We start from the raw sequence: 23,756 nt of genomic DNA on the forward strand, positions 1-23,756 counted from the left end.
TTGCAGCTTTATTTACAATAGCCCAGAGATGGAGACAACCTAAGTGCCCATCATTGGATGAATGAATAAAGAAGATGTGGCACATATATACAATGGAATATTACTCAGCCATAAAAAGAAATGAAATTGAGCTATTTGTAATGAGGTGGATAGACCTAGAGTCTGTCATACAGAGTGAAGTAAGTCAGAAAGAGAAAGACAAATACTGTATGCTAACACATATATATGGAATTTAAGAAAAAAAAATGTCATGAAGAACCTAGGGGTAAGGCAGGAATAAAGACACAGACCTACTAGAGAATGGACTTGAGGATATGGGGAGGGGTAAGGGTGAGCTGTGACAAAGCGAGAGAGAGGCATGGACATATATACACTACCAAACGTAAGGTAGATAGCTAGTGGGAAGCAGCCACATAGCACAGGGAGATCAGCTCGGTGCTTTGTGACTGCCTGGAGGGGTGGGATAGGGAGGGTGGGAGGGAGGGAGACGCAAGAGGGAAGAGATATGGGAACATATGTACATGTATAACTGATTCACTTTGTTATAAAGCAGAAACTAACACACCACTGTAAAGCAATTATACCCCAATAAAGATGTTAAAAAAAATAAATTAAAAAAATAAGGCAGGAAAAGAGAAATATAAAACAAAGACTAAATGGGACCAGCAGAAAACAAATAGATGTAGTTGAAATGAACAAGAAATATTACAACAGATCCTACAAACATTAAGAGGTTAACAATTTTATGCACACTTTGATGTAAAAAGCTTGAATAAATTAGATGAGAAATGGGCAAAATACCGGAAGGACACAAACCAGCAAAACTTAGTGAAACAGATACTTTGAATAGCCCTATAGTCTCCCTATGGGTAAAAATCTTCCTACAAAGAAAATTCTAAGTCAAAGTGTTTTCACTTGGAATTTCACCAAATATTTAAGGAAGAGGTAATATCAATTCTTCACAAACTTCCAGAAGATAAAAGAGGAGGGAATACTTCCTAACTCATTTTTTGATGCCAGCATTAATCTGATACCAAAATCAAAGACACTACAAAAAAGATCAATATCTCTCATGGGCCTAACTGCAAATTTTCTTAAAAATACGTAGTAGCAAATAGAACCCAATAATGTTAAAAAAAAAAAGAAATAAAGATATTATGACCATGCACAGTTGATTTAGAAAATCAATCAATGCAATTCATTATACTAAAGTCTGAAAAGGAAAAAAATCATACAATCATCTCAAAAAATCCATTTAAAACATTTATTCATGGCAAAATCTGTCAGTAAACTAGCAACAGAAGGTACTTCCTTAACCTTATAAAAGGAATCTATAAAAACCTATAGCTAATATTACACTTAACAATGAAAGGCTGAATTCTTCCCCACTAAGTTTGGGAACAAGTAAGTCCTGGAAATAAGGCAAGGATGGCCCTACTCCCCACTTCCAGAAGGTTCCATCGTTGGTTGTCCGCCTGTAACAGTTTGTCTGTTATTCCCATTCCCTAATTACAGTCATGGAACTTCTGTCCTTGACATTATACTACACTGTCTTCATCTTTCATCCTTTGGGAATCTCATCTACTCCAGGAGTTTCCCATCATCACCTTTATTCAGGATTACATACCCAAAAAGTCCATTGGATACCCTCACTTGGAAGTCTTACCGTCTTTTCACGTGCAATGTATCCAAAATTGTATTCACCCTTTATCTATAAGGATTTTTATTTCCTGGTACTGCTATTCTCCCAACCATCCAAATTCAAAACCACAGTTTTATTAACTTCTTCATTTACTACTCACACCTCCACAGATAATCTCTGCTCCTATCAGTTCCTCCTTTAAAAAAATAACCAGCTTTTACTTCTGCTCCATTCAGCTTCTCCTATCTCAGTTCAGATTCTATCATCTCATACTTTTGTCAAGGTCTTCCTTGAAAATCACTCTCAACGTGTCATTACATTTTATTCAACAGTATAGAGTGAAAAGTTCTATAATTTAGATTCAAGTTTCTCTAGAATTTAGCCTAACCTGGTTTTCCAGAGTGTCTATCATTAATCTCATCACATGGGACTTCCCTGGTGGTCCAGTGGTTAAGACCTCACCTTCCAATGCAGGGGATGCAGGTTCGATCCCTGGTTGGGGAGCTAAGATCCCATATGCCTTGTGGCCAAAAAACCAAAAACAGAAGATATATTGTAACAAATTCAATAAAGACTTAAAAAAAAATCTCACCACATGATCTCTATTATCTATTTATTATTCCCCTCAAATAATCTATCTTTTTCAAGCCCTTTGCTTTTGTTCATTCTTCCTCTTTATCTCCCCACTCTCTTCACCCCACTGAGATATCCACTCCACTACCTCCACCCACTGAAACAACTCCACTGAAATGCTTCCTTCTCTCCAAGACTCATGATTCTCTCTCCTCTACGAAGTTTTCTTTGAGCATTCCAACTGGAAGTGATCATTCCCTCTCTGAATTTTTATTCCTCTATTTCCATTCCCGTGTTGCATGCAATATATTCTACACATAACATTATCTTCTCAACCAGTGGTAATTGCCTAGAAATAGACAGCAAGTCCTGTTAATCCAGTTATAAATTTATACCTTTAGAAAAGTTGTTTACATTGTAAATGGAACAAAAAAAGGGAAAAATAGATTATTTTCCCATTTGCTCTCAATTATATTTACATATGGTTAAGACCTGGTGTGGAAGGTGTTTAGCCAGATGCTAGAATGAGTTTGGGTCTGCATGACGTGTGATGCAGACACATCTGGCACTGAAATTTGGGAACGCTGTTATGACCTTTTAGCCCCTAAATGGACATGAATCTTACGAAACTGACATCAACATTTAGCAAAAGACTTTATACATGCCACAGCTCTTTGAAATCCTTTTACACTAGGATGGTATTCCCTACCTATTTTAAAGAAATTTTTTTAAAAAACATATCTGAGAAAGGGAAACCCTATTTTAGAATGTTTTCTGATGTTAATTTATATCCTCAGTGCCTAATGGAGGGACTTGCATATTCAGAGCCTCATTAAATATGTGCAATTTTGAAAGAAGAATCCTGCCTTTCCTTTTGCTAAATCTAAATGCAGGGATAATCTTGAAACTAAAAGATAAGGACCCATAACCTATCCTCCGATATTCACATCTTTGTGGTAAAGGAACAGTTTAACTTGGTGGGAGCAAAATATCCCGCAGTAGCACCTACTTTCTTCCTTCAGCTTGTATTAAGAAGATACATGAACTATAATCAAACACAGGACTGATGGTGTCAATATTATACCGTAAGAAATGGCATATTGGCAAACCTTAAAAGCACAATTAAATGGGGCAAGAGGAGAGAAAAAGGCAAAAAAAATCTGGGTCTCAAATTTCTTATCATTCAATTATTCTCCCTGGGAGGAAGGAGAGACGGGAGGGAGGAAAAAAGGAAGAAGGAAGGAGGAAAATAAAGCGAGTCACTCAGAGAACAATCTTGAGAATTTATCCTGCGGATTGGCCAAACCAAAAAAAAGTATATTTAGCGAGTTTAAGGGTTTCCTGACAGTCTGACAAAGAGATAAATGTTATACAAGGGGATAATTAAATGGAATACTTATTTTGTTACTATCATCTTCTAGGGGAAAAAAAAATGGAGAATGAAATTAACAGCAAAACATTGACCAATTAAGAATTTGAATACTGATAACATCACCTAGAAATTTATATTCACAAAACCATACAGTATAGCACTTATGGGCTATTTAAGGAAATTTTCCAGATCAGTTTTACTATCAGATTTTCACCTTTAGAATTCGAACAAAATGGTGCCCCTCTCTCCCACTCCACATCCCATTTAGCAAGTGGGGCCAGATGCAGCTTCACTGTACATCCGTGGTGAAGGCCATTCCTCAGCCACCTTGCTGTAGTGTTTGATATTCCAGGACTTATAAAATAAAAATAGAGGGCTTCCCTGGTGGCGCAGTGGTTGAGAGTCCGCCTGCCGATGCAGGGGACACGGGTTCATGCCCCGGTCCGGGAAGATCCCACATGCCGCGGAGCGGCTGGGCCCGTGAGCCATGGCCACTGAGCCTGCGCGTCCGGAGCCTGTGCTCCGCAATGGGAGAGGCCACAACAGTGAGAGGCCCGCGTACCGCAAAATAAATAAATAAATAAATAAATAAATAAATAAAAATTAAAAAAATAGAAATATTGATCACAGTGTACTCTCATTGTCATGGTCTCATTATAAAAATAACAGCCATTATAAAAATCTCATTGTATATGTATTAAATATATTTATAAATTATAAATGTAACATAAAATGCTGATAAATAAAAGTAGGTTCCGATTAAGTATCATTAAAAATTGACTTTATGAGGGCAAGAGGGTTGAGGAGGATTCAGAGAATCATGATCCTATAGAGATTTTGTAAGTATTTAAGAATAAAAATATGTAGATGTTTTAATTGTGTAAATATAAAAGCTGGTATGCAGAAGTCATTCTTCTTTGTACTTCTTCATTTTTAATGTTCTATGAAGTGAAATGTGAAGTAACATTTCCCTAGATAAATGGTTTTATGTGGATTTCAATCATATTCTAACTCAAATATCTGCATAAATATCAGCTTCAATATGAATTGTCATTGAGGTATCATTTTTTGTTTTTATTGCGGATTATTATATTAATCATGTATTAACCTTGTTTATACTTTTTAAAGATAAAATATTAGCTTTTACCTTTGAAAATTGAGTTGATAATTAGACTCTGGTAATAAAATTAACCTGCAGTTGTGTCATAAAAATATTACTTCTAGATGAACCGGTTTGCAAAGCAGAAATAGAGACACAGATGTAGAGAACAAATGATGGACACCAGGGGGAAAGTTGGGGTGGTGGTGGTGGTGGGATGAACCAGGAGATTGGGATTGACATGTATACACTGATGTGTATAAAATGGATAACTAATAAGAACCTGCTGTATAAATAAATAAATAACTAAATAAAATTCAAAATAAATAAAATATTACTTCTGAAGCATATTCTCACAGGATATTTTTCCTTTTGAACATGTTATGCTTTGAAATAAATGATAAAGTGTATTACTGAGGTTTCAAAACGCTGTGTGGCAATAGTAAAGACAGCATCAGCAGAAGTTGGCATTAGCATTTCGCATGGTAGCCGGAGTACGGACTGCCACCTTCAGACTAAGATAACAAACCAAAAACACTAGCTTTGATAATCCACAAGATTGCTATGACCTCTCGTTAAAAAACATGATTACACAGATGTGAAACTGGTTCTCACTCATTGTCAGTCTTTTTTTTCCTCTCTTGAATAAAATCTCTGTTAACAGAAAAGAGCTTTGACCGGTGCTGTGTTAAACAGGATGAAGTGAAAACTCTTTATGGGTGTAATAAAAGATATGAATAAACCCCGGTTCAGCCTGGGGAACTGAATGTAAGCACAGCTGCAGAGGGACCCTTGAGAAAAATGTTACCATCCGTCATCATTTTCTTCAACAGGTGCTTGTAGTTTTTCTTTTTCTAAATCACAAAAGCCTTGTTACTTCCAACATTCCTGTTTGTAATATCCATTTCCATAATCAGTGTTATGGTAGTTTAATAATACCGATAGTATAATAATAGATATTTTTGTGTTCAAGAGAATCCTTGATCCTAAAAAACCATAAAACCGTATAAACAAACTATATAAACATAATCTTCAGATTTCAGTATAAGCTGATTTTAATGTTATTTCTTCGCTAATCTTGGAAATTTGAGAGGAATGTCAAAACAGAAGGGGCTTGCCTTCCAGAAACCACTTCAGATAAAACTGAAACTCTCTAGCTCTAAGAAGGCATCTGTTAAATGCTGCCAGAACGCCTAAATGTGCGCCCTATTGGCTTGCGTTCCATGAGGGGCCCACCTGAGCAATCCGTCCTTTAAGTGCCACCTTCTGGAAATACACATCCTGAATTTTCTCCCACAGCCAATCATCTCATTTTAGTTTTCATATAGGTCATTTAAGACTTTGCGATAATTACAGAATTATCAGATAAAGTGTAAAATGAAAACTTTGACTCGATCTCTAACAATAGGCTTCAATGGAAAAAACAATTCCAAATCTTACCATTGACATAAGATGTTACTTTACTTTCACCGTATTCCACCACTTTAATTTTTAAAAAAATTTAGATGACTTCTCTTAATTTTCCATGACCAGTTTATGAAAGGAATAAATTTTGAAGAGAAGGCCACTTCCTTCCTGCCTTCCCTCCTCTGTCCCTTCCTCCCTTCCTTCTTCCTCTCCTTTTTCCAACACATATTTCATTGCATTACTATTCCTCATTCCTGATGTAGGGCTGAGAGCACACGATTGTACAGTATAGACAGTATAAGACAAAGTCCTTATTATAATCAAACTGATAGTGGAGTTGCAGGATAAGCAATTTTTTAAACTTAAATAACAATATAACCAAAAATATTTTGATAAGTGCTTATAGGAAAATAAAACAGATTCTAGACACAGATTCGAAAGGCTTTGGGTTGAGGGATCAGAAAAGTCACCACTGAGACACAAACTTACTTTGAGAAATAAACTACAGCTAGGAGCCAGCCATGGAAAGTGAGGAGGAAGTAGGTCCAGGAAGAGAGGGCAGCTATTGGAAAGGACCTAGAAGGGGGCAAGGCGAGGTTTATCCAGTTTGGTGAAGCAAATAAAAACCAGGGTGACTGAACTGTAGTGCCCGGAACAGAAAAATGAGGTCAACAGAGATCACATGAGGCCCCAGATGCTGTGAACGCCTTATGGGTCAGTATAGGGAGTTCAGATTTAATACTAAACTTATATAGAAGTTATTTGAGCTTGAAGCAGAAAGTGACATATTCTGCTGATATGAAAATATATATATACGTGTGTGTGTGTATTACTGTGGCTACCGTGTGGAGAATGAAAAGAAGAAAAACGAAGAGCCATGATCAGAAGACAGGAGTCACACAGTGGTCCCAGGGGTTCAAGCTTGAGTGGTAGTAGTAAAACTGAAGGGATGTGCGCAGGTTTTAGATTTAGTTTGGAGGAAGAGTCAATAGAATCTGAAGAGGTGGGTTTTATATGTGGGAAGAAGGAAGGAGAAGAAACAAGGATGACCCCTAATTTTTGACCGGAGGTACCCAGAGGTGCCGTTTACTGAGATGGGGAAGGCTGGGGAAGAAGCAGATTTAAGATGCTACCTAGACATCCAGGTGAGAAGGTCAGGAGGCAGAGAATATGTAGACTGCTCTTAGATCAAAAAAATGCATCAACCAAGCTTCCGAAACTTACCAACTTTTATTCAGTCTTGAATATAAAGGCTCCTGAAGCCCTCCAAATTCTTTTGAGTATATACGTCATAAGACATTCTTTTTTTCATTTTTTCGGTTTCAAAACTAATACATATTCACTATATATGATTAACATATATTCACTAATATAATTCAAATATACTGAAATATATAGTAGGGAAAGAAATGAAATACTCTCACAACTAATGTAAAGATTCAATGCATAGCTATCCGCAGAGACAGCAGACCTTCTTGAGGCAGGTTAAAAAACAACATAGACAGTTTCATAGTTGCTAATGTCTTCTCTTCTGTTAATTTCTAGAATAACCTAAAAGCAAGATTGTGGAGTAAATTTCTTTTCAGCATCACACTCAAGTTGGAAGACAGCCTGAAGGATACCTAATCCTAGCTCCTATCGAGAGGATTTCTCTCAAAAATGTTTTTAAGAGAGGATCACACAGTATTCAATATCTCCAGTGACAAAGCTCATGAGTTTACAATCTCACAAGGCAACTCATTCAATTTTAACACCTCTGATGGTCAGAAATGTATTTCTTACACTAACCTAAAATAGAGTATACTAATTGGGTCTTTTTTCTTCCTTCTGGAACCTAATAGGTAGCATCTGATCCATATTTCTTGAGGAAGACTGTCCACTATTTCACGGGCAATGATCATGTCTTTTCTAATTGTTCTTTTTCCAAGCAAACATTGCCAGTGGTCTCCCATTACTCAAGTACCCCAATTTCCAGAGATTTCAATCATCCTTGGACTTCTCCTTTAGAATGATCCAGTTCACCCACACATCCTTTAAAGAAGTTATTCAAGAAGGTATCTTCTGTTACGGTTAGCCTAGTACAGATTACAATGTCAGTATTACTTCCCTTGAGGTAAACGTAGAGTTTATAGGCTAATATTGCATATTTGTGTTCAACAAGCACATCTTTTGAGCTTAAGAAGAACTAATATTTAGACCTTTTTCATATGAATTCCAATTAAGTCCAATTTTACACATTTTGTACATACACAACTAATCTTTAAACCAAGCGTTTAACTTTATTTGTATTCTCAGTGAATTTTTAACTTTTAGTTTCCTTCCGTTATTTTAATATACCACTATCCTTTTTTTTTTACAACTTTATTGGAGTATAACTGCTTTACAATGGTGTGTTAGTTTCTGCTTTATAACCAAGTGAATCAGTTATACATATACATATGTTCCCATATCTCTTCCCTCTTGCGTCTCCTTCCCTCCCACCCTCCCTATCCCACCCCTCCAGGCGGTCACAAAGCACCGAGCCGATATCCCTGTGCCATGCGGCTGCTTCCCACTACCTATCTACCCTATGTTTGGTAGTGTATATATGTCCATGCCTCTCTCTCGATTTGTCACAGCTCACCCTTCCCCCTCCCCATATCCTCAAGTCCATTCTCTAGTAGGTCTGTCTTTTTCTTTTTTTTTTGTAGTTGAATTTTTAAATTAATTTTTTAAACATCTTTATTGGGGTATAATTACTTTACAATGGTGTGTTAGTTTCTGCTTTATAACAAAGTGAATCAGTTATACATATACATATGTTCCCATATCTCTTCCCTCTTGTGCCTCCCTCCCTCCCACCCTCCCTATCCCACCCCTCCAGGAGGTTACAAAGCACCAAGCCGATATCCCTGTGTCATGCGGCTGCTTCCCACTAGCTATCTACCTTACGTTTGGTAGTGTATATATGTCCATGCCTCTCTCTCGCCCTGTCACAGCTCACCCTTCCCCCTCCCCATATATCACTATCTTTTGAGTCCTTATTCTGTGGACTAATGTAGGCAGTCTGTTATCAACATGTTGTGACATCCTAAGAGACCTGCCAATTACTTTAGAATCATTCAGACACACCATTGATTTATTACCACAACTACAGGTTGGTTCAGCAAACCAAATGCAAAAGCAAATGCAGTCTTGTGAGTATAACTTGTGTTTATTGAAACCATGCTAACCTCTAGTCACAAACCAATTGCTTAGGGCCAAGCATTCACAAACCAGTTGCTTAAAGTTTGTCCTTGAATTTCCTCAAAAATTACTATCGGGCTTCCCTGGTGGCGCAGTGGTTGAGAGTCCGCCTGCCGATGCAGGGGACACGGGTTTGTGCCCCTGTCCAGGAAGATCCCACACGCCGCGGAGCAGCTGGGCCCGTGAGCCATGGCCGCTGAGCCTGCGCGTCCGGAGCCTGTGCTCCGCAACGGGAGAGGCCACAACAGTGAGAGGCCCGTGTACCACAAAAAAAAAAAAAAATTACTATGAATCTCCCCCATCTACTCCTTCAGTAGACATTTTTCCCCAAGTTGAAAATCTGGGACGTTTCTCTCCATGTAATCATCTGACAATTCTGATATTTCACTGAGCGACTCATTATAATAATACCTTGTATTTATTGAGTACTTTTAATGTGCCACATACTCTGCTAAGAGCTTTACATGCCTATTTCATTTAATCCTCACAAAAGCCCCATGCGTTAGATATAATTCCCTTCTTCATAAAGGGAACTGTCACTTTAGAGACGTTAAGGAGTTTGCCAAGGGCCACACAAGGAGTAAGTAGCGAGCAGTGCTGGGATTCAGAGCAGGGCTTCCTGTTTTTAGCTGCTCAGCAGGTATTTCTTGAGGACCCGCCAGGCACATGGACTCTTTCCTGGTCCCTCAGAAGACCGTGGCAGCACGGCCATACTCATCCACCTGTAAATGTTGCATCCCCACCCTAATAAAACACTAATCACCCACCACTGCTGCTTCTTTTCCTCCTCTCCCTACTGCAACTATAGCTTTAGGGCATTTCACTTCTTATTAGCAACCTTGGAAAATGAAGGAGGGAAGGAAAAGAATATTTACGTAACTAGAAAGACACTTCAGAATTTTTCCAGATACAAAGGGAGTCCATTTTGTCACTGGTAATTCTAAAAAAAGATTTTAGAGCAGAACACGCCTCTTGAACAGGCTGAGAAATTATCTAAGACTTTCATTTATTAATATTCCTTTAATGCCCTGTGGCCATATATAACTTATGAATTTTAGACTCTGTGTGGGCAGATATTCCTGTTGCTTAGAAATACAGCAGCTAGTACCGACTGACAAAAGGTGTGTAGGAACGGTAGAGGGCTATGAGGAGGAGGGAGATTTCTGGCTCAGCATGTTTTAAAATACACCACTACCCACAGTTCTTCCATTGCTGCTCTCGTTTCAGCATGTACTTTCGAGAAAATACTTAGAAGTATCACCAAATCTGTTGAACATTTCAGAAGTGTTTCAATTCTAGAAAAACCCACTTTATTTTTCTACTTTACAAAATAATCTTAACTATCTAAGCATATGTTTGCCCTTGCTTCAAACATCAAGTGGTCACTCTGAATTGCTTTGTCCAGAATCCTGCTATGCGTCCCCATGCCCGGTGCCTGGAACCTTCCAAGCTTCTATAGGTGGACCACACAGGAGTCACCCGATTCTGATCAAAGAGCCTAACCACATAAGGTCAGTAGTTCCCGAACTCGTCTGCACATTTCAGAATTGCCTTCACAGAGTCAATTAAGAAACTTTAAAATACATTAATGCCTGTGTCCACCACCCCACAGAGATTGTGATTTAATGGGTATTAAGGAGGGATGGGGGTTGCCTGGATGGTGAAAGTTTTAAAAGATGCCCTGGTGATTCTAATGCACAAATTTGGGAATTTCTGATGAAGGAAGCATCTTTCCCAGTTCTCAGTCTTCCATGAGCTCTGCCTGCTCACCACTGGATTCCAATCCACCGTAGCACAGATCCACCTTGGCCCTGCCCAAAGGGATCTGGATGTCCAAAGTACCAGAGGCCTTGCTTCTACATGGTTTCATCTACCAAGAACTTCCTTGTATGAGTGGGTTTCTGTGCATGAAGTTTGCAGGGGGAAAAATGGTAGCAATTTAGTTGTATCTAAGAAACTGAGACTTCCAAGTTTTAGTCTAAAAATTGCCTGAAAGATGGAAATCTTCCCCAGACACATGTGGTTTTGTTGCTCTAGCTTCTCAAAGTCCTTTAGCTCTCTCATATTATTGAAGACGAGAAAGAACACAGAGTATAAGAGAAAAACATTCATACCTGGTATTAAGAAAGAAACTCCTATAAAATCACGGAGTCTGGGCTTCCCTGGTGACGCAGTGGTTGAGAGTCCGCCTGCCAATGCAGGGGACACAGGTTCATGCCCCGGTCCGGGAGGATCCCACATGCCGCGGAGCGGCTGGGCCCGTGAGCCATGGCCGCTGAGTCTGCGCGTCCGGAGCCTGTGCTCCGCAACGAGAGAGGCCACGGCAGTGAGCGGCCCGCGTACCACAAAAAAAAATAAAATCAAATCAAATCACCGAGTCTCTAGATCAAAGCCTGAAAGACTCTAGTTGAGCTTACTAAACATCTGTGTAACAATGCCACAGAAATAGAAAAGAGAGCTCATGCGGTTCAGACACGTTAATTATATTTCCTCCAGGTAGGCAGTCTCCTATATTCAAGGTCTACTGAGTCCTTTGATGCCCATGCCAGATAATCTTCTTCATAGTATATGATATTTTGAATTGTAAACACTATGGTCAATCTTGAAAGACAACCTTTAAACTTGGGATATTTGTTTTCCTTCGTGTTTTGATTCTAAGCATCCCAGTCTAAAACAGCCCCACTGTTGTTCCTTATCACATCACCCTATTTTAATTCTCTGCACAGCAGTTACCACTTTCTGATATTTTTGTTGCTTGTTTATTTGTTTATCCCCCATCAAAATGTGAGCCCCCGATACCACTGATTTCCTCCCACTAAATGCTATATCCCCAGCATCTAGAACTGTTCAATAAAACTTCCATAAATATTGGTCAAGTGAATGAATGAACATTCTAACATTCTCTGCCTATGGGTGAGTACTTTACTAAAACAGTCATATGCAAGTCCCAAATGATTCTCATGCTGTGTGGCCTGGAGCCTCAGGCTTATACATCTACAAAATGGGAGAAATAAGATATTGACCTTATAGGGCTATTGTGAGAATTACATGAGATAACACACTTTAAGGACTTATCATAATGTATGGCATATATTAAGAGCTCCACGAGGGACTTCCCTGGTGGTCCAGTGGTAAAGAATCCGCCTTCCAGTGCAGGGGACCAGGGTTCCATCCCTGGTCAGGGAACTAATATCCCACACGCTGCGGGCCAACTAAGCCCGTGCACCTCAACTAGAGCCCACGTGCCACCAACTACAGAGCCCACGCACCCTGGAGCCTGTGCGCCACAACTAGAGAAGAGAAAACCCGCACGTCACAACTAGAGGGAAGCCCGCTACCACAACGAAAGATCCCACACACCTCCACGAAGACCCCGCATGCCGCAACTAAGACCCTACACAGCCAAAGAACAACCCAAGAACTCGATGAATGAAAAATCACATCACAGAAATGTGTATCTATGACATTCATAGTACAACAAAAGCAGTGAGAGAGATACTGTGATTTTATCACTGTTTAAAAATGCATTCTATTAACATGGTTTTCACTATTGAGGAAGAAAACTGTGAATATGTTTTTATGTAAGCTACCAGTTGCTTGTAGGAGAAGAAAGACCACCAAACCAGGACTGAGAGGAAATGAATCCAGGCTACTGATCTGTATGGTCTCCAACAAGTCGTTTAATAGGTACCTAAGGCCTAGTTTCTTAACCGTAAAATTGGGGCGGGGGTGGTTTAGGAAATTTAAGGGGAATCAACTGAACTCTGAGCTCTTACGAGCAGCAAGTAAATGCCCAAAACATCAACATTTAACTTGTAAAAGCAAACATTGTTTAAAGATTTTCTCATAATTTTTGGCTACATTCGATGACGACAAAAGACCTCAGCAGTAAATTAAATTTGGTCTATACATCATTTGCACAGCACTCATATATAATTCCATTTTTACAGTTAACAAAAAGTGATATATTTGAAGTTATTTTTATTTTTGTAGAATTCTCTGCTTATGTGTGTGCTGTATGTTGTCCTAATGTGAAGCTTTTTTTTCCCAGTCTATTTTAAAATTTAACAAGTTAAAAAGACATAGATTGGGAAGAGGTTTCCTGGAGAAATATTCTGTGTTTAAAAGTTCTATACTAGTGGCCACTGGGCCGCGGTTGTGGCTGAAGTCTTGCCGCCAGGGATGGGCCCCAAGGCCAAGAAGCGCGTGGTGCTGCCCACCCGCCTGGCGCCCCCCACGGTGGAGCAGATCCTGGAAGACGTGCGGGGGGCACCCGCCGAGGACCTAGTCTTCACCGCCGTGGCCCTGGAAGAGTAAATGGTCAGCAGGAGCAGAAGGGAAAGAACCTGCAGGAACCCAAACACATGCAGCCCTTCCCCCTCGTTCAGCAACAGGATCATCCTCGGGACCCGGGACCGATGAGGCAGTTTTGCTGAAGAGCGTGCCAGTGGGGACCAGCCAGGGGAAGGGGCTTAGCAACACAAACCTACAAACTTCCAAAGCGAACCTGTACGTGTGTGTGCACAGCAGCACAGTAGGTGGAAACAGCCTGAGTGTCCACCACCAGATGATGGAGAAACACACCGTGTCCCTCCACACACGGGGACGTCCCTCAGCCACGAAAAGGGTGAGGCCCTGACCCTTGCTACCACATGGATGGACCCTGAGAACACGATGCTCAGTGAGAGAAGCCAGACACAGAGTGTGTGATTCCATTGATGGGAAACGTCCAGAACTGGCAGATCCACAGACACAGAGCATGGGTTCGTGGTTGCCTGGGGCTGGGGAGGGGGATGGGGGGCTGAGTGGTTAATGGGGACAGAGTTTCAGTTTGGGAAGATACGATTAAAAATGGTTAAGACAGTAAATTTTATGTTACATATAATTTACCACAGTTTAAAAAAAAATGTTTAGGGAATTCCCTGGCGGTCCAGTGGTTAGGACTCGGTGCTTTCACTGCTGAGGGCCCGGGTTCAGTCCCTGATTGGGGAACTAAGATCCCATAAGCTCTGCAGCATGGCCAGAAAAAAATTAAAATAAAATTTTAAAATGTTTAAATATGTAATTATAAGTTGGAGTGGGGAGCTTCCAAAGCCTTTTTGCTTCTTAATCTGGAAACTCCACTCCCAGGAACCCACACAAAGGAAAAAAATAACAATAGGGGAAAAAGAGGTTGAACTGAACTGTGCATGGGGCACTTTCACTGGATGAGCCACTCGGCTCATCACGCATCCCTTGCCTGACTGACAGACACCAGTGACATGCCGGCATTTCCATCTCGGGACCCCTGTACAATCTGAACATTTTTTTGAGGACCCCAAAGAGTTCACTTGGGTTACAGCTCAATTTTTATCATACTGCCACCAACAACAAAACAAACATCCCAATCAAAAAATGGGCAGAAGACCTAAATAGACATTTCTCCAAAGAAGACATACAGATGGCCAACAGGCACGTGAAAAGATGCTCAACGTCGCTAATTCCTAGAGAAATGCAAATCAAAACTACAATGAGCTACCACCTCACACCCGTCAGAATGGCCATCGTTAAAACGTCTACAAATAACGAATGCTGGAGAGGGTGTGGAGAAAAGGGAACCCTCCTACACTGCTGGTGGGGATGTAAGTTGGTGCAGCCATTATGGAGAACAGTACGGAGGATCCTTAAACAACTAAAAATAGAGCTACCATATGATCCAGCAATCCCACTCCTGAGCATATACCCGGACAAAACTATAATTTGAAAAGATACGTGCGCCCCTGTGTTCATAGCAGCACCATTTACAATAGCCAAGACATGGAAGCAACCTAAATATCCATTGACAGATGAATGGATAAAGAAAATGTGATATATAGAGATACAATGGAATATTACTCGGCCTTAAAAATGAATGAAATAATGCCATCTGCAGCAACATGGATGAACCCAGAGATTATCATACTAAGTAAAGTAAGTCAGACAAAGACAAATACCATATGATACCACTTTTATGTGGCATCTAAAATATGACACAAATGAACTTACCTACAAAACAGAAACAGACTCATGGACACAGAGAACAGACTTATGGTTGCCAAGGTGGGGGGGGTTACAGGGAGGGATGGAGTGGGAGGCTGGGGTCAGCAGGTGTAAACCATTATAGACAGGATGGATAAACAACAAGGTCCTACTGTAGAGCACAGGGAACCATATTCAATATCCTGTGATAAACCATAATGGAAAAGAATATAAAAAAAGAATGTATATATAACTGCATCCCTTTACACCTGAAACTAACACAATATTGTAAATCAACTATACTTCAATAAACAAAAAATATTTACCACAAAAAAAAAAAGTTCTGTACTAATTATTTTTTAAAAGTTACAATAAGCAGGGCTTCCCCGGTGGCGCAGTGGTTGAGAGTCCGCCTGCCGATGCAGGGGACACGGGTTCGTGTCCCGGTCCGGGAAGATTCCACGTGCCGCGGAGCGGCTGGGCCTGTGAGCCATGGCCGCTGAGCTTGCGCGTCCGGAGCCTGTGCTCCGCAACGGGAGAGGCCCGCGTACTGCCAAAAAAAAATAAAATAAAATAAAATAAAATAAAAAGTTACAATAAGCAGCATTGTGAGGCATACATAGACAGAAGTGTTTTTTTGTTTGTTTTTTGTTTTTACATATGGATCAAACATTTCCAGAAACATGATACATAATGAATTCATTCCTTTTGCCAGCAACTTTATTTTAATAAGGCTCTATTACAAATGATGAATTAATAAACCACCGTTCACTTTCTTTGAAGTGGATTCTTGCCTCTCCTTCCAAGAATCCAGAAATAGGCTGTTGGTTGCCTGAAGTCTTAAACCTTGATGGTCAATTCAGGTGCACTGTTCTCTTCGCTCTTACTCTGCCCTTTCCTCAGGCTGGCGCTATGAAATCATCTGCTCTTCCAGGGAGAACCACACAGCTGAAGAGTATCCTGGTGTGTTGCTGTTCCAGCTTACATTGGTGCATGTGTACTTATTACTAATGCACAAAGCATGAAGCTTGGAGAGGTCCCTTCATCATCTGGAAATTGATGGTGGGGGGGGGAGAGGACATAATTTGAAGATTTATAAATATCTCTTAACAAAGCCCCAGCTGAGCTGTGTCAGGGTTGCACACTCTCTTCGTCTTTCCCTTACAGCTTTTCAATTTGCTTTCCAAACATTTCTTTGTTGCCGTTGGCCCCGGTGCACTTAAAAGGAGCACATCGTTAACCACAAAGAATGCTCACTGTTTTCTGTGATTTCAAATCACAGCATAATTTCCGAACATTTCCTCAGGGAGCAGCCCTGCAGCAATTACCCCGCTGCTGAAGACTTCCTTCTCATCACAGAAAAGTTTCAGTCCTAGCGACGGCCAACCAGCAAGGCTGTAACAAATGATGACATAGGTTTCAGCCTCCATTCCCCAGTGATTTACACCCCCAAAGGAAGAGTGAATCCATTTTTGTGCAAATTCAACAGGCACATCTGACAATGCTGCCCTCTTCTCCAACTCACACAAGCTAGGCATTCATCAACCCGGATTACTTCCCCCAAATGGGGACTCACAGTTGCTAAGTGGCTTGGGTCGGGGTGGGATCACTCTGTGTCAAAAAGGGGCAAAGTACAAGGAAAGGACACGAATCTGGGTGCATCAGGGAAGTGAGAGTTGAGTTAATTCATTGAGACAAAATAGTGAGGCTTTCCAAAGCCGAGGCAAGAGGAAAGACCGCTTCCCACCCCCACCCCTGGCTGTTCTGTGAAACACACTGTCTTGAAACTGACCTCAGCAGCATCCCAGGGGTAACGTGTCCCCAAGCGTAACCCGATCCAGAGCAACTTACCCAACAGGGCACACTGGGACGGGCTTTACTTCACAACCGCGTTTCTCTCTTTTCTTTACCATTTTGATGGTACCTGGTTATACAACATTTGAAGAAATATCTCCAGACGGGGTCGGAGGGTTACAAAACGGGCAGGGCAAATTTCCACAATACCTCATCTCTGGGTGTGGTTTTAAGGATGTCCAAGCCAGTATACTGCCTTGAGGCAAGGAAATCAAAATCTGATTTTTCACTCCACGACTCTACAAGCAAATGTCGCGCTGCCCTCCGGAGACAGTCTCATTGGGTCCAGCCCTGAATTAGTGATGGGCAACCACTGAAAAATGTGGGTTTGTGGAGGTTTAGAACTCTTTTTCTGGGGGGAGGGGCGGGAGGAATGGGGACTGGGAGGCTAACCATTCACTAACTTCTTGTGAGTCACGCAGGTGCGGGCGCACGTGTGTGTGTGTGTGTGTGTGTGTGTGTGTGTGTGTGTGTGTGTGTGAAGGGGGGGGGTAAGGAAAGAAGTGAAAAAGTAAGCACTTGCCTCCCAAACCGAGCAGTGTCAAGAGAGGGTGACTACATGGTGACAGGTACTCAGAAGCGGTGCTGGAAGGGAACTGGCAAGTTGGTGACGATGGGTGTGGCTGCGTGGACTTTCCGAAGATGGCCACACTAATATCTTCCCCTCCCATGTGACCTCCTCCCAGCATGAGGTTGAGGTGGCATCTACATTCTCTCTTCAATCCAGTGGGGCTGTGACTACAGCAGAAGACACAGTCCGTCATTCCATGGCTAAATTATAAAGGGCCATCCAGTTTCCACCTGGGCCTCTCCAGATGTTCACTCTTGGGACCCAGCCACTCTGCTGGGAGGAAGCCAGGCAGCTACATGGAGAGGCCACGTTCCCGACACAGTACCGGCGGAGGTCCAGCCAACAGCCAGCATCCATTGCCTGTCAGACAAACCAGTGAGAGAGCCTCCAGGTGACTCAAGCACTCACCTTGGAGCTGACACCACGTGGAGCAAAGAAGACCTGTCACCACCAAGTCCTGCTCAGATTGCAGCTTTGTGAGCAAAATAAGCTCACAAAGCACCCTGTGGTACGGGGTGCTTCGTTACACAATGACAGACAACCAAAAGAAGGGGCAAGGTCCCCGCTGGACGTTTCTTGACACAGAATAAATCTGGCCTGAAGAGAAATGGGACCTGCCTCTCTGCCTTTTCTGGATTTTCATAATTTGGGTTGATTCTTTATTAACTTTAGCTTCTTTTCCTCTTGGTCCCAGATGAAGCTGTCCATGGGATACATCTCAACTGAAATTGTGTATGTACGTGCGCACTACAGGGTGCTTTGTACAACTTTGAATTGTGGCTGCTATTTACCAATCAGAAGGTTTTACTTATACACACACACAGACTAAAAATCTTTCTTCTCTTGGGACTTCCCTGGTGGTGCAGGGGTTAAGAATCTGCCTGCCAATGCAGGGGACACAGGTTCAAGCCGTGGTCCGGGAAGATCCCACATGCCGCGGAGCAGCTAAGCCCGTGCGCCACAACTACTGAGCCTGCGCTCTAGAGCCCGTGAGCCACAACAACTGAGTCTGCATGCTACAACTACTGAAGCCCGCGCGCCTAGAGCCCGGGTTGCGCAACAAGAAAAGCCACCACAATAAGCAGCCTGCGTACCTCAAGGAAGAGCAGCCCCCGCTCACCGCAACTAGAGAAAGTCCACGCGCAGCAATGAAGACCGCAGCCAAGAATAAATAAGTTAAATAAATAAATTTTTTTAAAAAGTTTCTTCTCTCAAAAAAACAAAAACAAACGGAAGATCTGGCAGTACTCGATTTGCATTTCTACATAACAGTAATTCACATGCAAAAACTTGGGTTTCTTCTCTCCCCTCTACTCTGCTGCATTACAATCCTGCCTGTTCCACTCAAGACTTGTCACTCTTACATTTGCTGCTTGACCTCTACATGAATTTGGGTTTATGACATCTGTTTCAATGACAATTCTCTGCCTGGCTGGTTAGGATTTATTCTTAAATAGTTATCCAGGAGTTAACATTCTATTGAAAAGAGGAGTTTAAGGTCACCAGTTTAATAATAAACTGAGTTTAATAATCATCATTATTAAAAGTCATAATACTAAAAGAATAAAAAATATGTAAAGGTCAAGTTTTTTTTTAATTAAATAAGAAAGGATGAAATAAAATATATAGAAAATAGCCACAAGGGGAGGTGACTAGGATGTCAACTTAGGTTGTTATCATACACTCTGATGCCATCCTACATTGTGCCCCAGAAGTCAATGCTTTTTGTTGTATTGTTTCATGCAAAATTTGTTCTTTTTTTTTTTTTTGCGGTACGTGGGCCTCTCACTGTTGTGGCCTCTCCAGTTGCGGAGCACAGGCTCCGGACGCGCAGGCTCAGCAGCCATGGCTCACGGGCCCAGCCGCTCTGCAGCATGCGGGATCTTCCCGGACCGGGGCACGAACCCGTGTCCCCTGCATCGGCAGGCGGACTCTCAACCACTGCGCCACCAGGGAAGCCCCAAAATTTGTTCTTATTGGGAGTAAAATTACACAAAATTCAGTCTACTAGTGGAATCACATACACAATGTTTAACAACCCTATTTACTTTTTGGTATAGTTGCTGAGGATACCCTTATCACACCATTGCATGAAGAATCTCAAATCAATAGTTTCTAGGGGGAAGATACAATTTCAAGATTTGGGAAATGGAATCACCCAGCCTGGATGATCCAGCTGGAACTGATACATTTCTTTTTATTTTTAGTGTCTGGGGTCTTTCATTTTATTAAAGAAGTTTTTAATAAATTTTCTTTCTCCTTAACTGATAAGCATAATTTTTATTGTATATTATATGTCCTAAAATGAATGGGATGCTTAAAAACATGGAATAGTAAAGGATGTCAGTCAACTATGAAAATGGTGATCCTTTATACACGAAAATAAAGATTTCATCTCCTTAGGAATAAAAACAGAGGGGAAAGTCCTACTTCGTGCTCATTAAATATATTGGGAAAGGATCCGTTTCCAAGGCTTATTTCATAGTGATATGTGTTCAATAATCACTTTCAGAAAAGTTCTATGTTTCAAAACCCATCTAAAGAGCACTTAATTAATTCTTATGTGATCTTTATGAAGAACCACCAGCAGTGTGAAAATACTGTAGTTTAACAAACCCTGTGTTTGTGGTGTGCCCATTATGGCATGTTGAAACAGAATTCTACTCTTAGTCTTTCATTTGATATCAAATTGGATGGGCTTTCTAGAACTGCTACTCTTCTGGGGAAATCAATATCAAGTTATCTTTTAAAGTATACATGCTCTGTTTTATGATATCACTATAGTAAGACTTGCGCCCTTCAACAAAACTTGCAAGGATAGTTAAGGGGCATTTGACTCTCCCCACCCTAAAAAACCAAACAGACAAACGAACAAAAAGATGTGGCTCAACAGGTGTTTAAATAAGGTATTGTCTACTTCATATCAGAAGAGAGCTAAGTTATTCAGCTAGTGAGGCCTGTGTTTGGGGTCAAATTCTTGGTTTACAAATTTAATGTCTGAGATGCTCCAGAAGGAGAAAATTTATACATCAATGACTTCAACAGAGTGTAATCCTCATATAACTTTACTTTCTTGGAGTTGTCCTTATTTTGGGGAGGAAAGGACTAATTTATGAAAATATAGACAACAGAATTGTTTTAAAGTTTTTATTGCTGTCATTTTTTTTAATTTCTAGCCGGAGTTAAAAGGCCAATGCCAAAATTAGCGTTAAAAATCAATTGCAGAATGTTGTGGAAATCAAACTTAGAAGTCAGAAATAAAATTACTGAGAAATGCTCTTTGAAATCCATCATGCACATCCGATTTTAACATCATCAAAGCCTTAACACAATGCCAGAGCAACTAGTTTTCATCTGCATCAAGAGACTTTTGGCAATGGTCAGCATTTTTGGATGAACTTTGATAAGCAACACTATATTTACCACGATGTTATGTCGTCGTGGAGAAGTGTCCAAATGTCGGTCAAGATCGAACAAAGATGTCCAGAAAACTTACCTACCTAATCATTCTGGTCAACTCATAATTTAAAAAAAAAAATTTCCTATTCATAAAAACATCTGTGAACAGGCAACGACTCTACTCGGGCTCTTTCAAAGCAAAACTGTAGCTGTCAAATTGATTTTGTTTGCTATTAAAGTAAGTGAAAAGTTTTGCCACTTAATAGGGGGTTTTGCCTGGGGACTCCAGGTTTTGGAGGTTTTGCGGCTTCCTAAACGGCTCTCAGAATAGCAAACTCCTAGCGATTCTTGGGGACCTTTCATTCATCTCTCGGGTAAGGTAGCTGACCCAGCCCGCGAGCCAGGAGGCTTCAGAATAGCCGAGATGTGGGAAGTTCTGAGATCCCCGACCCTCGATAGCAAGACAGCAAATGCTACGGCTCTCTGGTCCCTTCAACCCTGAGAGCTGTCTCGTTAGGCCCCCAAAGCCGGGGTCCCTCTCCTTTCCTGTGAGGGATGAAGGGGGGGTGCGTGGCAGGTGTGTACCTGGGGGATGTATTAAATGGGGCGCTGGGGACAGGAAAGTGCTCAGAGACGAAAAGCTGCCTGGGGTCACCGTGCTGAGCGGTGAAACCTGGGCGCCGGAGGCTACAGGAGCGGACGGCGAAGGCAAACGGGTGCCGGGCAGGGGCGGCGGGGCGGCGGGGCGGCGGGGCGCGACGGCGTCCAGTCTCGGACGGAGGGAAAGCCGGGTGGCCCGGGGTCGGGACCGGCCGGGGCGCAGCGGGGCGGCTCCGAGAGGGGACGCGCTTACCTGGAGGTACGGCCGCCCGCGGAGCACGCCGCCCACGACGATGTCGGCCGCGGCCATGGTCCCGGTGGGCGAGAAGCCGAAGCCCACGTAGCCGGCGGTGCGCACCTCGAGGCGGAAGGCTAGCCGGCTGCCCCGCGGGCCCCAGCTCAGCCAGTACTTGCCCTCCGAGTCGAGGAGGGTGCGGTGCGGGAAGGGCCGGCCCGAGCCCCCCGCCGCCGCGCCGGGCAGCAGGCCGCACAGCAGGAGCAGCGGCCAGCGGCACATCCTCGGGCGCGTCCCGCCTGGCGGCACCTGGGTTCCCGCCGCCTGGAACGCGGTGGGCGCACGCCGAGCGGCGGCCGAGAGCCGGCGGCTCGGCACCGCCCCCCGTCCCGCCCGCCGGGAGGGGCCGGACCGTCCCGCTCTCCCTCCCAGGCCCGGGCGGCCCGCCAGCCCGTCGGCCCGGGTCCCGCCGATTCCAGCTGCGTCCCGCCCTTGCCGCCCATCCATCTGCCACCCCGCGCCCCTGCTTTGGTCCCCGAGGTGGGATTCAGTGGGGAGCGGAGCGACGGACGTCCTGGAAGGAGAAAGAAGGAGGTGGAAGCCGAGGCAAGGGGGTCGGGGGCAGAGGGAAAAGGAGCGGGCAGAGTGAGCACGTCTTGGGGACCAGGGGGTGGGGATCCCAGGGGAAAGAATAAGGAATTGCCGACAGAGGGTAAGTTTAGCTTAACCGAGGAGGGGAGGACCCGAGTAATCAAAGGGATAACGCTGGGTTTGCTGGAGGGCAAGTAAGAGAAAGTCCCGTCCAGGGTTAACCGCTTAATATTTCGGTATTCGCTGCTGTCGATTTTCCGAAACCATTGTACACAGCGATGCCTCTACCCCGCCGGCAACACGGTTCACCTCGTCTAGCGCATCTCTCTCACCCTTTCATTGAGTCTGGGGAGATCTGGTTCCTGACGGCAGGAGTCAGCACCTTCAGGCTTGCCTCCTTCTGCCTGGTTTTTGTTTGATTTGGTTTGGTCTTGAGGGGACAAAATTCTGCCAAACCACTCTGCCATCAGCAAATAGGTCAGGGTTGAAGCATCATTTGGGAGTTAGATTTTAATTTGATATCCTCGTTTCCTGCTCTTTCAAGTTCTGGCCATAGTCATGTTTATCAAAAAGTGTTTTTGTCTCTACCTTTGCCCACATCACTCCTGTCTTCAGAATGCTAATGACTCCGTGTGGCAACTGCAAATTACCTTCTTTATTTATTCATTTATTTATATTCTGCCATGTTTCAAAAGAGTTCTAAGGTGGCTTATAAAATACAAATAATACAAAAAATAAGAGAGGATATCAGATAAAAAAATATGGGTAAGAAGAATACTACAAATATGTACTATTTACTTTGGATTTGGAGGCTCCACACAAGCTGCTTATATTAATTCTCTCTCTTCGAGTCACGTTTCAGCCTGTTTTTTCCTGCTCCTATTTTCTCTTGCCATTCCTTTTCCCATAACTTTTCCAGAGTTGCCACCATGCATCAAAACTATGCTCTCCCAAAGATTCGGGCATATTTGACTAATTCTGGAAAGCAACCTTCCACCGGATCTGTTTACCAGGGAGTTCAGGGAGTTGCTTGAGAAGGGACTCATCCCAAGCAGAGAGGGAACTGAAGTCTACAGGTTTAGTCAATGACAACAGACCACCATCAGAGTGGAGCAATGTTGAAACCTTGGGATAAGGCAAGAAATAAAAGAGCCTGTGAAGCCTTTAAAGAACTGAGGCATTGAGGGTATG

The 23,756-nt window shown here is 42.5% G+C and overlaps 1 protein-coding gene and 1 long non-coding RNA gene across 2 annotated transcripts in view; both read right to left on the bottom strand.

Moving 5' to 3' along the window:
* MOXD1 (monooxygenase DBH like 1) overlaps nucleotides 1-22,338 on the bottom strand; it is an 82,979-nt gene extending 60,641 nt beyond the window's left edge. The window contains exon 1 of the mRNA XM_019951877.3: nucleotides 21,993-22,338. Coding sequence (XP_019807436.1) covers nucleotides 21,993-22,256 — 264 coding nt within the window. The 5' untranslated portion in view covers nucleotides 22,257-22,338. The remainder of the gene's footprint in view (nucleotides 1-21,992) is intronic.
* On the bottom strand, nucleotides 16,372-19,496 carry LOC141276028 (uncharacterized). The gene is made up of 2 exons (XR_012324839.1): nucleotides 17,167-19,496; nucleotides 16,372-16,710 (listed from the first exon to the last, which is right to left on the bottom strand). It is a non-coding gene; the product is annotated as an uncharacterized lncRNA (long non-coding RNA).
* Nucleotides 22,339-23,756: the final 1,418 nt, after the last annotated feature.

This window comes from Tursiops truncatus, chromosome 12 (genome assembly GCF_011762595.2).
Source record: "Tursiops truncatus isolate mTurTru1 chromosome 12, mTurTru1.mat.Y, whole genome shotgun sequence".
In the NCBI taxonomy this organism is placed as follows: Eukaryota; Metazoa; Chordata; class Mammalia; order Artiodactyla; family Delphinidae; genus Tursiops; species Tursiops truncatus.